General features: G+C 44.9%; 2 protein-coding genes across 3 annotated transcripts in view; both read right to left on the bottom strand.

Moving 5' to 3' along the window:
- The window catches only part of syt16 (synaptotagmin XVI), a 32,261-nt gene extending 25,358 nt beyond the window's left edge, over positions 1 to 6,903 (bottom strand). Inside the window, exon 1 of one of the 2 annotated variants that reach the window (XM_014190010.3) lies at positions 6,505 to 6,903. In XM_014190010.3, the coding sequence (XP_014045485.1) occupies positions 6,505 to 6,517 (13 nt within the window). In that variant the 5' untranslated portion in view covers positions 6,518 to 6,903. The remainder of the gene's footprint in view (positions 1 to 6,504) is intronic. The other variant, XM_014190050.3, reaches the window with a different exon arrangement.
- A 1,087-nt stretch (positions 6,904 to 7,990) lies between these two features.
- Positions 7,991 to 15,930, bottom strand: snapc1b (small nuclear RNA activating complex, polypeptide 1b). The gene is made up of 10 exons (XM_014189978.3): positions 15,671 to 15,930; positions 15,329 to 15,488; positions 12,763 to 12,903; positions 12,406 to 12,513; positions 12,015 to 12,170; positions 11,834 to 11,890; positions 11,567 to 11,629; positions 11,013 to 11,130; positions 10,836 to 10,901; positions 7,991 to 8,547 (listed from the first exon to the last, which is right to left on the bottom strand). The coding sequence occupies exons 1-10, from the start codon at positions 15,799 to 15,801 to the stop codon at positions 8,507 to 8,509; spliced, it is 1,041 nt and encodes a 346-aa protein (XP_014045453.2). The 5' UTR covers positions 15,802 to 15,930; the 3' UTR covers positions 7,991 to 8,506.

Below are 15,930 nucleotides of genomic sequence, written 5' to 3'. Positions count from 1 at the left end.
TTCTCACACAGCAGCTTCAGCCCGAGCAGGCGCACTACAACGATCACGCGCTGTGCATGGCCTCCCACGTTGATAGCTGCATGGACACAGACACCGGCATGCCCGTGCAGCAGGCACACAGACAAACGAACAGAAGTAGCTGTGGCAACTGCGGGGCTAGCTCTCACAATTCAAGGGCTTCAAACTGCCCAGCCCGTGGGAAAATATGCAAGAACTGTTCAAAATACAATTACTTTGCAAAAGTGTGTCGTTCTGCCCCAGCTACTAGCTCCACCCAGCACAGGCCCTTAGTTTCATCTCACTCTCAACATGAACGCACGGAAATCCGAACTGTCTCCACCAACCATGTGTCATTCAGGACATGCACTGTGCAGCTGGGTGAGGTGGGTTTGCCTTTGCTGCTGGATACTGGCGCTGCGGTGTCGTTGCTCAACCTTGCCACTTACTACAAGTTTTTCAGTCACCTACCACTCCAACAGCCCTCCACTGCCCTGTGTGGGTACGGTAGACCCAAGATAGACATTGTAGGCACCCTCCAGGTCCCAGTACACTACGGCACCAAGCATCTGCCATCATTCACATTTCATGTTGCAAAGCGGGGTGCCAACCTCTTGGGCCTCGACCTCTTCACAGGCTTGGGATTCACGCTGAGAGATGACAGTGGGTCAGCTATCCACCAGGTTACCTGCACATGGCAACAGAACTGGCCAACTCTTTTTGATGGACTGGGCTGCCTCACAGCCTTTACTCACAGGCCCCTAGTGAATCTGGAAGTTACCCCAGTCATGCAGCCCCTGCGGCGCATTCCCTTTGCACTGCGTGATGACGTCACAAAAGATCTCCAGGCACAGTTGGATGCAGGCATCATTGAGCCAGTCAACGCTGCCCCCTGGATTTCAAACTTAGTCATTGCAACCAAAAAGTCAGGTGGAATCCGGACCTGCGTGGATCTTCGTGCTGTGAACAAGGCCGTTGTCCCGGATAAGTACCCATTCATCCATAAAGCAGCACACTGTCGTAAACCATAACAACGTACAGTATGACGTACAGCACGTCGTACCATACATAACATTTCCCCCCCCCTTTCCAAAACCAGGGACTGGTACCATATATAAAATGTCCATAGGGCAAGAACCTAGAGTGATACCTGTAAGAAATAAAACATTAACCTTTAAACAGAAGGACTCTCCAAACTAACCAGTTCAGTCCATTAACCTGGAGGTTGACTAAAAAGTCAGGTGGAATCCGGACCTGCGTGGATCTTCGTGCTGTGAACAAGGCCGTTGTCCCGGATAAGTACCCATTCATCCATGGCGCACGAGGGGCACTTGGGCATAGTGAAGGTCAAACAGCGATGTCGAGACCTTGTGTGGTGGCCAGGCATCGACCACGACATTGAAGCCCTGGTCAGGGATTGTGCTGCATGCCTCCTCAGTGGGAAAACAGGACAGTCCGCCCCACCCCCCCTGCAGCCTCTCGCATGGCCGTCCCGCCCCTGGGAGCACATCCAACTGGACATCTGTGGCGAGATCCATGGTCACGCAGTCCCTCACCATCAGCGCTTCCTGGTGGTGGTGTATGACCTCCACTCTAAGTGGCCAGAAGTGGTTCCTGTCGGAACTATCACAGCACAGGCCATCGTGGACATCCTAGACAGCCTGTTCACAAGGTGGGGCCTGCCCCTCACCCTTACCACGGACAATGGGCCCCAGCTAATCTCTGCCGAGTTCTCCTCATATCTCAGCAACAAGGGAATCAAACACATCCGCACGGCCTACTACAACCCACAAGCTAACTGAGGGGTGGAACGCTTCAACCAAACGCTGAAGAACGGCATCAGAGCGCACCTGGTCCAGGGGTGCACGTTACAAACTGCTTTGAATCAAACGCTAATGCACTACAGAGCAAGCAAACACACAACAACACAGGCCTCCCCGGCATCCCTCATGCTAGGTCGTGAGATGGAACTGCCACTGGACAGACTCAGAACACAGAGAGTTGCAGAACCGGCGACTAGGTGCACCCAAGAACAGCAGGCAGTGACCAGGCACCAAAGAGCAATGAAACAGCGTTTTGACAAGGCACACAGGATGAAGAAGTCGATAATCCAAGTGTCTGACTGGGTCCGAGCCCGACGGCCTCAGCGGTGCAACAAAATGGCCTCATTCTGGTCGGAACCCCTGCAGGTCAGTCGACAACTGGGGCCCGCCACATTCATGTTGAGCAATGGATCACGCTGGCACGCCAGCCGCCTCAGGAAAGTCCCTGCTCCTCAAGGAATACGAATGCACACAGAACAGACATGCAGGCCAGAGACGCCACCGGATGGACCTCCCCCACCACTACCACCCGAGCCCCAGCCTCTACGGGCTCCCCAAGGGCCAGAGCCACAAGCGGTGGCGGTTGAAGAAAGGCCTATGCGGGCACGAACTCGCCCTGCTCATCTGGGGGACTACTTAACCTCTTTTCATTCTTAGGCTCCGGTAGGTGTCTTAGTCAACCTCCAGGTTAATGGACTGAACTGGTTAGTTTGGAGAGTCCTTCTGTTTAAAGGTTAATGTTTTATTTCTTACAGGTATCACTCTAGGTTCTTGCCCTATGGACATTTTATATATGGTACCAGTCCCTGGTTTTGGAAAGGGGGGGGAAATGTTATGTATGGTACGACGTGCTGTACGTCATACTGTACGTTGTTATGGTTTACGACAGTGTGCTGCTTTATGGATGAATGGGTTGTCAGGATGAGTGGCACATGTCATTAAACGACAGAGTGATGTACAATGTGAAACCGTGCGTTCTTCTACAGCTAGGCTAGATATAACAGACACATCTCCCAAAGGTGAGAGTAACAAAATCCTATCCTACCTCAACCGTTTCTGGCTCGGACGAGCCGTGTCGGTGTTAGAGTGCCAACAGTTACTCGGCCTACTGATGGTGGCTACCCTGTTGGTGCCATCAGGCCACTCCAGCAATGGTTCAACTCCCACGGCCGTTACCCAAAACAACACAGACACCGTCAACTGCTGGTGATGAGTGCATGTTTGAGGACCCTATCAAAGTGGCTATCCTGCGCCTTCCTGTAAAAGGGGGTAGGTCTGATCAGAGTCCACCGCAGAGAGCTGGTGTGCGCTGACGCCTCTCTGATGTGTTGGGGAGCCGTGTTCAGTGGCATGGCGGCCAGCGGCCGCTGGAGCCCCCATGGTGCCTCAATGTGCTGGAGCTCAGGTTGGTTCGCCTAGCTCTCCAACAGTTCCAGCCCTACCTGGTAGGACAGCATTTCCTGGTCCAATGGCTCGGGAGCTCTTGCCGTGGGCCCAGACCCGCTTGCAAGCAGAACATACAGTATCCCCTGGGTCCTGAACAATGCAGCGGACATGCTCTCTCAGCCTGTCGGAGGGGGACTAGAGTCTACACCCTCAGGTGGTGCTACTGCTTTGGTACAGGTTCATGAGAGCACAGGTGGACCAGTTTGCATCTCAGCAGAACATTGATTTCCCCAGCTCTTTCTCGATGTCAGACCCTATAGGCCCTCTGGGTCTGGATGCCCTAGCTCACAATTGGCCGGCAACGACCTCTTTACGTGTTCCCACCATTTCCCATACACTAGACAGGGTCATCTTGATGAGCCACCAGCTGCACTTGATAGCTTCATGCTGGCCGAGACTACCATGATTTAGCCTCCTGTTGTCCCTCCTCTCAGGGACTCCATGGCAGCTGCCCCTGAGGCCCGACCTGCTCTTTCAGGCTGGGGGGACACTATGGCATACGGACCCGCACCGTTTCCAGCTTCGGCTTGGCCTCTGAGAGGCGTTAGTGGACCAGTCTAGGCCTTCAGGACAATGTGGTGAACACTGCGGAGCGCCATGGCTTCTTCCACTAATGCATCATATCAAATGTGGCGGGGCATATTCTGTACCTGATGAGAGAGTCATGTGCAAACGGTTTTCCGGTTTTCACAGTCACAGCTCGATGCGGCATTCACATTGAGAGTGTATCTAGCCGCAATATAGGCATGCCATGATGACGGCCAAGAGGTACTATCGAGTCAATATTGCCCCCGCCAATGAGATCAGGGCTTCTGTGCTGGATGACGCCTCCGCTTCCCTGAGTCGGGACGGAGGAACACCACGACTATGACTGCCCTGAGCTCAGTCCTACAGGACTGTGCTCTCTGCCTGGCCCTTACCTAGTTCACCGATTAATCTGGTATTGTGATACCATAATGGAGTGATCCAATATAGTGCTACACAATGAAGGTTATGTATGTAACCATGGTTATGTGAGCTATTGGATCACTTCAATCCTCTTTGTCTGTGATCTACGGCGCCTCGAAAAAGGACAAGGTGGAAGTAGACGAAAAAGGACAAGGTGGAAGTAGAGCGGTGGAAGCTGTTTAAGGGGGTCAGGCACAGCCTCAGCATTACACGATACACTGAACTAATCTGAAATCCTTACTCAGAATGTATCCTGCCGCGAGGAAGGATACCATATTGGAGTGAACTAATTATGTAGCTGTTGTCAACCTACTTCCTTCTCCCTCCCTGTATTCTGTCTGACTCTACAAGAACTAGCTCCCTCAATCTCTCCTAATGTTCTTCCTGTCCAACTGGGCTAGGCCAAACACCCTTCCTGAATAATGCTCTCAGATGCAATAACATGGAGTGAGGTGATGACATCGATCAAAAAGTCTAGACTGCCTTTCCACTGGTGTAAAGTTCAAACACATCTAAGATAAAAAAGTGTTGGCCAAAATTGTTTTTTGACGATTACCAAAATAATGAAACAAGTTGTGTCTGTGAACATCTGACATTTCATGAAACTATATAGATGAATATGCTATATTCTGAACAGAGTTTACAGACTAGAGTAAACAGGAAATACTGAACATGAATAACGCATTTGCACACACACACACACACACACACACACACACACACACACACACACACACACACACACACACACACACACACACACACACACACACACACACACACAGTCAGTTCCAGGCCAGCCCTGTCTGCCCAACATGGAGAGGAATGTATGAATTACACATGGCCCTGTAACTAGGCCACCATTAGCAGCAGCAGCAGACACAACAGAGTGCTCTGTACTTATTCAACCATATTCTCCAGCTCAGAGGAGCTTCTACACAACACAAAGCTCCGAAACATACAGAGATAAGAGATCAGAGAGCATCTCTTTAGTCTCTCCATTGTGGGCACTGAGAGAGGTTGGTTACGGCTGACTTAGTCTACAGTGCAGTATGTCTAGGTTTTCCCCAGGCTTTGTTTTGTAGTTTGGTGAGATATGGTTCCAGACCAGTTGTTCAGGGATAGAATGTCCACCGGAGAGAGTGGCCACCTCTAGGGATATGACTCAGAAAAGGGATCTAATAGTATGGATGCATGTATGTACAGACTTCCTAGTCTCACAGTAAATCTGCATATTTACCTTAAAGGGGGTCTTGATTCCACCCACGCCTTTCCATGAGTTTATATAAACACGATTAGGCATTCTTAATGAATATACTATGAGGGAAAAAGCAGGCACACCCCTCATGAATGTCCATGCTGGCAACTAGACATGACTATGTGTTTCTACATGTCTATGTTTGGCAAGTGATGGTGAGTCCAACGGCTGGTGAGTTACTCCAACAGGGTCTCTGTTACTGTGTATTACTACAATGCAGGGCCATTCAGCTTTGGTACAACAGGCTATTGAAATAATGTGACAGAATAATAAAGATAGGTGAGTTGTTAGATAACTTTACACATTTAATAAGGCGCTTATAGTGTGTGTGTTTGTGTGTGTGTGTGTGTGTGTGTGTGTGTGGAGTCAGTTAGGGGATTCTACCATTCATTGAAGTCCATACAGGCTCCTGTCAGCTATTATTCAACCTCACAAGTGGTAGCCTATTCATGGCCTGATTTGTATAAACTAATGTTGTACCTTGTCAAATGTTGACCTAGATGAACCATTCCATTGGAGATGGCAGGCTATATCAAACATAGATCTTCTGTGTGCCATAGCCTACATAAAACGCAAGTACTGATCTGGGCGCAGGCCTATCCTTTATTTCAACACTGAATCGAGTTATAATCATTTGCGTCATGATTTAACACAAATAGCCCTCAGAAAAGTCAATAATAATGACTGCAATGGCAGGTCGTCACAGGAAATATGGTAAAGGGAATTCTCAACATATGCCAACATCCAATTGCAGAGCACAACATGCGTTTTCAAGTCGTAGCTGAAATAGCGGAATTATAGCCTATTATGTCAGCCGACGCAGCCAACACAATTATATGTTGTATCACTGTATCAAGCAGTATAAAATGGAAACATTGTAGCCAGACGTACCAAGAAAAAAGATAGCTTCAATCTCAACCGCATAGCATCTGCAACAGCAGATCGTGGAATTAAATAATTGTACTAGCCTATCTCTTGCCTTTCCTCTGCTATAAAAATACATTTGTTCATTTTCTCTATTGGGATACTTACTATCTGTGGCCATGGTTGAGTCTGTTTAAGGTCCGATTTAGATGTGAATAGGATTAACGTTGTAGTGGCATCCCCGGTGGCTCACATTGTCCATAGATCGCCGCACGGATAGCGGCGGGTAGGGGTATACTGGCTGCGGTGGGCCGTTTCCTCGCCTCCTTCCGCAGTTGCCCAGCTCTCTAGCCGCAATCACGGTTTAGACTCTTCCTACCACCCTGCGTTTCACCAACACACCGTCCCTCCTAGCCTCAAAACAATGACGTGCTCGCCCCCATACCTCTCCCTCCCGTCTCATCTTCTTACGAGTGACCTTATGTGCACCTACCTGGCTTTGACCAACAGAACACAAAATATGTTCTTTCAAATTAAATAAACACTTAGTGACACAGATGTACTTGGACCAGGTCGGTCTTGTTAAAGACATGTTGGCCCAGTGAATGACCTAGATAGATTATAGGATAAATAAATGACTCGAAACAATTCAACATAATTGAAAAACGATAGGCTACTACTTACCGCGACTGGGAGTGACTATAGTAATGATCGAATTCTTCTTTTAAGTGCACTAAACCCACAGTTACTGGCTGATCCGCATGGTGTGTCCTGCCTGTCCTCTTCTCCCGCCTCTGCACCTCCAATGCCAGACTAGTTCTCCATCTTCACAGTTAGCAATTCACTGCAAGACTAGTATGTTACAGCACCCTACAACCCAGTTAACTCCATTTGATGGAAATATTTGCATAATTGCAAATTGTAGTCTAAAACTTTATTTCCAATTCATCTGAAATAAATATTGGGATTGAAAAAAAATAAGCATGTAGTGAGTGTGTGGGGTAGGCTGCCCCGAGGTTGGTAGCACATTGGCTATCCAGGTCAGGCATTGTGGTGGTGACACCCATCAGCATGTAATGCAGAGATTGATAAAACAACTGAGTGTAAATCTGACCTGGGGATTAGATTAGTATTCTCATTGTGACATAATATAGTACTAAAAACACACACACACACATCCACTTGACAGTCACCCCCATGTATAGAAGTCAATCATGCATGTGCAAACACACTAATGTGATCAGAGAGGAGAGCAGTCCATACTGACCTCAGAGGTCATACTGCCAGTGCCATCCAGCTAAATTGCCTGGCTGCTCATTCAATCAAGGATGCACAAACGCACCCACGGAAACATATACACAAACACAATGTAAGATGGTGGGCAAGAGAATAAAGACTGGAATGCAGGAACCAGGACAGCATAAAAAGGAGAAACCACAAACATTCTGTAAAAATGTATGTTTATAAAAAAGTGAGGTCATATAAACAGAGAACTCAGAACTGATACTCCTTGTTACATAGCCTTGTTACTGTTTCTTATTGTGTTACTATTTCCTTATTCGTCTTACTTTTTAACTGTAATGTTGGGAATGGGCTTGTAAGTAAGCATTTCCCTGTAAAGTCCACACCTGTTGTATTCGGGACGTGACCAATACATTTTGATAAAGAGACTTACATATGTGACAACATTATGTTCTCTGAACTCAACTCCATAACAGTGAAAACATTTGATGTTCCAACAACAGTATCAAAAACAAAGGCATTTGAAAGGGAACTTGGTTTTCAATGTAATTGAACTTTTTTCTCAATATTTTCAAGCATCAAGTAGTGAGTAAAATTGTCAGTGATGGAAACAAATTATCCATATCATTGACTGATACCAGCACAATACAATAATTACATTTTTTACTGCGACATGAACAAAATCTTTGCATGTCTTTGAAGCCTTCATAAATGAAGGGTAACACCTAGAGAGACTAACTTCCTTATGTGCCAGACTTTAAAAGCATTGCATTTTGAGTGATTAACAACACCTATGGTGAAACCAGATGTATGCTGGATAAAATCATTTGTACCAAAGTTGATGATTGTGGTTGTACACAGGGATTGATGTCTGACTGACTCTCTAAACCAAACCAACTCTTCAGTACCTTTTTCCTCTTCTGTGACATCACCATTTGAATTTCCTTTTCTTTTTCTTTTTTATTGTTTCTAAAATGGGACAAGCAGAGAACAAAATTCATAACATTACACTTCTATTCCTGGGGCAGCAGTAATCGGGCATTGGGCCAGTAATCGGGGATTGCTGGATCGAATACCCGAGCTGACAAGGTAAAAATCAGTCGTTCTGCCCCTGAACAAGGCAGTTTAACCCACTGTTCCCCGGTAGGCCGTCATTGTAAACAAGAATTTGTTCTTAACTGACTTGCCTAGTTAAATAAAGGTTACATTTAAATAATAAATACAAATATTCCAATCATTCATAGTGATGGGGGAAAAAAACTAGATAGTTACATATCGGAATATTATTTTTCACAATATATCGTAGCATTTTGACAATATCACAATATTATTTTTGCACTAGTTGGCTGTACCTGCACCAAAACTCCAAAGCCAATTTGTTTTCAGCACTTTTATTTCCATGACTGATCAAAACTTGTTTTCTCATGGGTCTTTCTTGTCCCTCTGCAGCAGACAAGTGACCAATATGTTTGGAACATCGAATCGCAATACATACCGTATCGGAATCTACACTACCGGTGAAAAGTTTTTGAACACCTACTCATTCAAGGGTTTTTCTTTATTTTTACTATTTCTACATTGTAGAATAGTGAAGACATCAAAACTATGAAATAACACACATGGAATCATGTAGTAACCAAAAAAAGTGTTCAACAAATCAAAATAGATTTTATATTTGAGATTCTTCAGATAGCCACACTTTGTCTTGACAGCTTTGAACATTCTTGGCATTCTCTCAACCAGCTTCATGAGGTAGTCACCTGGAATGCATTTCAATTAACAGGTGTGCCTTCTTAAAAGTTAATTTGTGGAATTTCTTTCCTTCTTAATGTGTTTGAGCCAATCAGTTGTGCTGTAACAAGGTAGGGGTGGTATACAGAAGATAACCCTATTTGGTAAAAGACAAAGTCCATATTATGGCAAGAACAGCTCAAATAAGCAAAGAGAAATGACAGTCCATCATTACTTTAAGACATGAAGGTCAGTCAATACGGAGCATTTCAAGAACTTTGAACGTTTCTTCAAGTGCAGTCGCAAAATCCATCAAGAGCTATGATGAAACTGGCTCTCATGAAGACCGCCACAGGAATGGAAGCCCGAGAGTTACCTCTGCTGCAGAGGATAAGTTCATTAGAGTTAACTGCAGCCCAAATAAATGCTTCACAGAGTTCAAGTAACAGACATCTCAACATCAACTGTTCACAGAAGACTGTGTGAATCAGGCATTCATGGTCAAATTGCTGCAAAGAACCCACTACTAAAGGACACCAATAGGAAGAGACTTGCTTGGGCCAAGAAACACGACCAATGGACATTAGACTGGTGGAAATTTGTCCTTTTGTCTGGAGTCCAAATTGGAGATTTTTGGTTCCAACGGCCGTGTCTTTGTGAGACATAGTGTGAGTAAACGGATGATCTCCACATGTGGTTCCCACCGTAAAGCATGGAGGAGGAGGTGTTATAGTGTGGGGGTGCTTTGCTAGTGACACTGTCTGTGATTTATTTAGTATTCAAGGCACACTTAACAAGCATGGCTACCACAGTATTCTGAAGCGATATGCCATCCCATCTGGTTTGTGCTTAGTGGGACTATCATTTATTTTTCAACAGGACAATGACCCAACACACCTCCAGGCTGTATAAGGGCTATTTGACCAAGAAGGAGAGTGCTGGAGTGCTGCATCAGATGACCTGGCCTCCACAATCCCCCGACCTCGAACAAATTGAGATAGTTTGGGATGAGTCTGACCACAGAGTGAAGGAAAAGCAGCCAACAAGTGCTCAGCATATGTGGAAACTTCTTCAAGACTGTTGGGAAAGCATTCCAAGTGAAGCTGATTGAGAGAATGCCAAGAGTGTGCAAATCTGTCATCAATGCAAAGGGTGGCTACTTTGAAGAATCTCAAATATATTTTGATTACTACATTATTCCATATGTGTTATTTCATAGTTTTGATGTCTTCACTACTATTCTACAATGTAGAAAATAGTAAAAATAAAGAAAAGTCCTTGAATGAGTAGGTGTTCTAAAACTTTTGACTGGTAGTGTAAGTATCATGATAATGTTGTATAGTGAGGTCCGTGGCAATTCCCAGCCCTAATCATTCATATCAAATACATTACAGCATAATTGTATTATCCAATCACATTCATCTCTAGAACTACCACTATCTGAATCAAAACTGTCTGAGCAGATACTTGAGTGTGTGGTGACCTTGCCACAGCCATTCACCCCGTGTGCCACAGCCCTTACATACCTTGAGCTTCAAGTTGACTCATGCACCACAGCCTGGTGGTTTTCAGAGCTTCTTCCCTTGCAGTGCCTGTTGGACATACAGATTGTTAGTTGGACACACAGACTGTCAGTTGATCAGGACCATTTTAAGGTGATGTGAAGAACAGGCCTACTGGCAGGCGGGAACATAGGGACTTGCCTTGGGTCAGATGACTGGTCCTTTGTTTGAGTGACTTGAGTCTCTTATGGTGCGAGGTCTCCTTAGCAATCACCACCTCATCCCTTCCAACCTGCCGGTGTCGCCGGGCCTTGGAGGCCTATGGGGAGAAACGTAATGCTCCATTATATGAAAAAAATTCTCTAATAGGAGCACACCATCCCAGTCATTACAGAGATTAGAATTAACCTGAACCAATTAACTTGAGACAAAAACTGGGTCCCACTTTATTTGAAGTGCATCTTATGAAGGCTTCATAAAGCATTCATATAGGCTTCATAAGCACTACATAAATAGGTCACTAATCATCTATAACCGTATATGCTCTATAAAGGATTCATAAATGTGAACAAATAAATGGATGGTTATGCCACATTATGAATCTTTATAGAGCATGATATACGGTTATAGATGATTTGTGAAGCATTTATGTAGTGCTTATGAAGCCTTTATGACGCTTTCATAAGATGCACTTCAAATAAAGCGGGACCAAAAACGGTACGTGTAAGTTTGTACATAGGAAAAACTTTACAAACCTCCACTATCTGACCATATGATTTAGACTTGATGGATGCAAGACGCTGAGCTCGCTGGGAACTCTGAGAAGAGAATAAAAGAGGAAACATGTTGACCACAGTGCCACCCTCTGGCCAAAGTCATTACTGCAAGACATGTGTATTGAGGGCAGTGGAGAAAATCTGTGGACACGACATACAAATAATAAGTCTTAAATTCAACATAGGGGTGAATTTAGAACAAAGAAATCTTCTGATAGTGGTTTATTTTGGTATATTAAAACTCACCTCTTGCTTATTTGAAGTTCCCTCGCCGCTATCTCCATCTACTCTATCTTCCAAACCCTAAACATAATTTAACATAAAGCACACAATCTTAGCATAACGGTAGGTGTATCACACACTTTCTCTCTCTCACACAAACGCACGCACACACAAACAAGACAGCTATGATGAGCAGATCTCTAACCTGAGCCTTCTGCCAGTTGTAGAATCCCACGACAGTGTTGTGTAGCCGTGGCACCAAGTTCTTGTGGATCAAATTGATGGATGGGTCTGGCTGGCCTGGCTTGGCTGAAATTGATGCCTTCACCTGTTCATAGTGCTCATGTACGTTCGCCAGCTCCTGTGTTCATCCATAGCATACACACATACACCACAACATCAGAGCCTGTAATACACACAGTAACATGTAGGCCCTAGTACAGCAGTGACACTAGTAGTGCCTCTTAAACGACATGTACCCTGGTTTATAATCTCTGAGAAAGTAAAGACAAAAGTATCCTTCGGGCTCTTGTCTGCCATTCCAACCTGCTGCTTGTGTGCGTGTGTAGGAATACATGATCGTTCTACTAGCTCACCTCAAGCATGTCCATGCTGACCAGCTCCTGTGGCCGGGCCGCTCGCTCAAGGAAATCCTCACACACGGTTCTTGAGTTCTTGTTGCTCTTCTTCACATTGAAAATCAGCTGCACAAGGAGAAAGATATCATGTAGATGGATTCAAATAAATCAACAATGAATGTTCCTAACAGCCTTCTTATAAAACAATGATGTTGAGGCTATAGCATAAATGTTCAAGCATTTGTGAGAATTTTTAACACATCTAACCCTTTACTCATGTGCAATCATTCAACTAGGGATGATTCTGTATTAACTCTACAGGGTCTATCCATTTGTTGATGTGGACAGCAAGCTAAAGAAGACTGGAGATCTTACTGGTGTGGGCATGACAGTGAAGTAGAAGGCTTTTTGTGAGATGAGCTGTCTGATGATGTAGACCACATCAAAGTGCTGGGCACTAACTGCATCCTGCTGGAACTTCCTCACTTCCTCCCAGTCCTTCAGAGCTAGCCTTATCTGTAGACAAGAGAAAATTAACAGCTTATGTTAAAAAGCATGCATTATATGTGAATAATTATTTATTTATTTATTTCACCTTTATTTAACCAGGTAGGCAAGTTGAGAACAAGTTCTCATTTACAATTGCGACCTGGCCAAGATAAAGCAAAGCAGTTCGACACATACAACAACACAGAGTTACACATGGAATAAAACAAACATACAGTCAATAATACAGTAGAAAAACAAGTCTATATACGATGTGAGCAAATGAGGTGAGATAAGGGAGGTAAAGGCAAAAAAGGCCATGGTGGCGAAGTAAATACAATATAGCAAGTAAAACACTGGAATGGTAGATTTGTAGTGGAAGAAAGTGCAAAGTAGAAATAATGGGGTGCAAAGGAGCAAAATAAAAAAAATACAGTAGGGGAAGGGGTAGTTGTTTGGGCTAAATTATAGATGGGCTATGTACAGGTGCAGTGATCTGTGAGCTGCTCTGACAGCTGGTGCTTAAAGCTAGTGAGGGAGATAAGTGTTTCCAGTTTAAGAGATTTTTGTAGTTCATTCCAATCATTGGCAGCAGAGAACTGGAAGGAGAGACGGCCAAAGGAGGAATTGGCTTTGGGGGTGACCAGAGAGATATCCCTGCTGGAGCGCGTGCTACAGGTGGGTGCTGCTATGGTGACCAGTGAGCGGAGATAAGGGGGGACTTTACCTAGCAGGGTCTTGTAGATGACCTGGAGCCAGTGGGTTTGGAGACGAGTATGAAGCGAGGGCCAGCCAACGAGAGCAAACAGGTTGCAGTGGTGTGTAGTATATGGGGCTTTGGTGACAAAACGGATGGCACTGTGATAGAATGCATCCAGTTTATTGAGTAGGATATTGGAGGCTATTTTGTAAATGACATCGCCGAAGTCGAGGATCGGTAGGATGGTCAGTTTTACGAGGGTGTGTTTGGCAGCATGAGTGAAGGATGCTTTGTTGCGAAATAGGAAGCCAATTCAACATTCAACTTTGGATTGGAGATGTTTGATGTGAGTCTGGAAGGAGAGTTTACAGTCTAACCAGACACCTAGGTATTTGTAGTTGTCCACATATTCTAAGTCAGAACCGTCCAGAGTAGTGATGCTGGACGGGCGGGCAGGTGCGGGCAGCGATCGGTTGAAGAGCATGCATTTAGTTTTACTTGTATTTAAGAGCAGTTGGAGGCAACGGAAGGAGAGTTGTATGGCATTGAAGCTCGTCTGGAGGGTTGTTAACAGTGTCTAAAGAAGGGCCAGAATTATACAGAATGGTGTCGTCTGCGTAGAGGTGGATCAGAGGCTCACCAGCAGCAAGAGCAGCATCATTGATGTATACAGAGAAAAGAGTTGGCCCAAGAATTGAACCCTGTGGCACCCCCATAGAGACTAGAGGCCCGGACAACAGGCCATCCAATTTGACACATTGAACTCTATCAGAGAAGTAGTTGGTGAACCAGGTGAGGCAATCATTTGAGAAATCAAGGCTATTGAGTCTGCTGATGAGGTGATAGACAGAGTCGAAAGCTTTGGCCAGGTCAATGAATACGGCAGCACAGTATTGTTTGTTATCGATGGCGGTTACGATATCGTTTAGGACATTGAGCGTGGCTGAGGTGTATCCATGACCAGCTCTGAAACCAGATTGCATAGCGGAAAAGGTACGGTGGGATTCGAAATGGTCAGTAATCTGTTTGTTGACTTGGCTTTCGAAGACCTAAGAAAGGCAGGGTAGGATAGATATAGGTCTGTAGCAGCTTGGGTCATCAGTGTCCCCTCCTTTGAAGAGGGGGATGACAGCAGCTGCTTTTCAATCTTTGGGAATTTCAGATGACACGAAAGAGAGGTTGAATTGGCTAGTAATAGGGGTTGCAACAATTTCGGTAGATCATTTTAGAAAGAAAGGGTCCAGATTGTCTAGCCCAGCTGATTTGTAGGGGTCCAGATTTTGCAGCTCTTTCAGAACATCAGCTGACTGGATTTGGGGGAAGGAGAAATGGGAAAGGCTTGGGCGAGTAGCTGTGGGGGGTGCAGTGCTGTTGACCGCGGTAGGGGTAGCCAGGTGGAAAACATGGCCAGCCGTAGAAAAATGCTTATTGAAATTCTCAATTATAGTGTATTTATCGGTGGTGACAGAGTTTCCTATCCTCGGTGCAGTGGGCAGCTGGGAGGAGGTGCTCTTATTCTCCATGGACTTTACAGTGTCCCAGAACTTTTTTGAGTTTGTGTTGCAGGAAGCAAATTTCTGCTTGAAAAAGCTAGCCTTGAACAAACACAAATGCAAGTGTATACAGATAATAATTGAATGTGTTTGTGTATGAATATGTTGTCCAAGACTCAAATTGTATCTCAAACATTCAATGGTAGTTCTGCTATATAGTGGGTGGTGAAATCTGTATTTCAGTGAAACCAGAGCATCTAACCTTTTCCTTTGGTGTGGACAGTTGGCAGTGGTATAGCCCATAGAGCAGGTACAAGGCCCCAACTCTAATCTGAAAAGTGTATGGTGGTAGAAAGTATGTGTACGCTGTAGCCAGGACTTCACGGCTGAACAGCCTCTTTAGATTGTTTTCCATTTTTCCACTGTAAAAGACACATGACAGACGCAAATATGAAACCATATACATGACAACGTTACACTCATCGCAACACTCAGGATTGGAACAGGTGATGCTAATGAAATTCACAGAGAAGTTGAGACAGACTATATTTTACAGGTGACAGAGCAGTAGATTTTAGTCTAACAAAAAAAAAGAGAATCTTACTAGAAAATACTTTGGAACTTCATCTCTTTCCATATCGTCAAGAATAGCTCGTATCGCACCGATTCTGTCTGCTGAAATCTACTCAGCAACAGCTCACAGTCTGCTTTAAGACGGTCTTTGCAGTAATCCATTATCAACAACTTTTCCGCAATGTGTTTGCTGCTTGGTTAAATAAAGCAAGGAAAATTGTCCCAATACATTGCAATTAACCAGCTAGTTTGACTCATCAACGACCACGAGCGCATTGCTGATGACGTCAT

The sequence above is a fragment of the Salmo salar genome, chromosome 01 (genome assembly GCF_965601325.2).
Source record: "Salmo salar chromosome 01, fSalSal1, whole genome shotgun sequence".
Lineage (NCBI taxonomy): Eukaryota > Metazoa > Chordata > Actinopteri > Salmoniformes > Salmonidae > Salmo > Salmo salar.
Note: the sequence above shows the minus strand (reverse complement) of the source record. Positions and strands in the feature narration are given on the sequence as shown.

Coding starts and splice junctions, on each gene's coding strand:
- snapc1b (XM_014189978.3), bottom strand. CDS start 15,801: ATGGATTACTGCAAAGACCGTCTTAAAGCAGACTGTGAGCTGTTGCTG. Junction 15,489..15,670: donor AAGTTCCAAAGTATTTTCTA/GTAAGATTCTCT, acceptor TGTCTTTTACAG/TGGAAAAATGGAAAACAATC. Junction 10,902..11,012: donor GACCAGTCATCTGACCCAAG/GCAAGTCCCTAT, acceptor TATGTCCAACAG/GCACTGCAAGGGAAGAAGCT.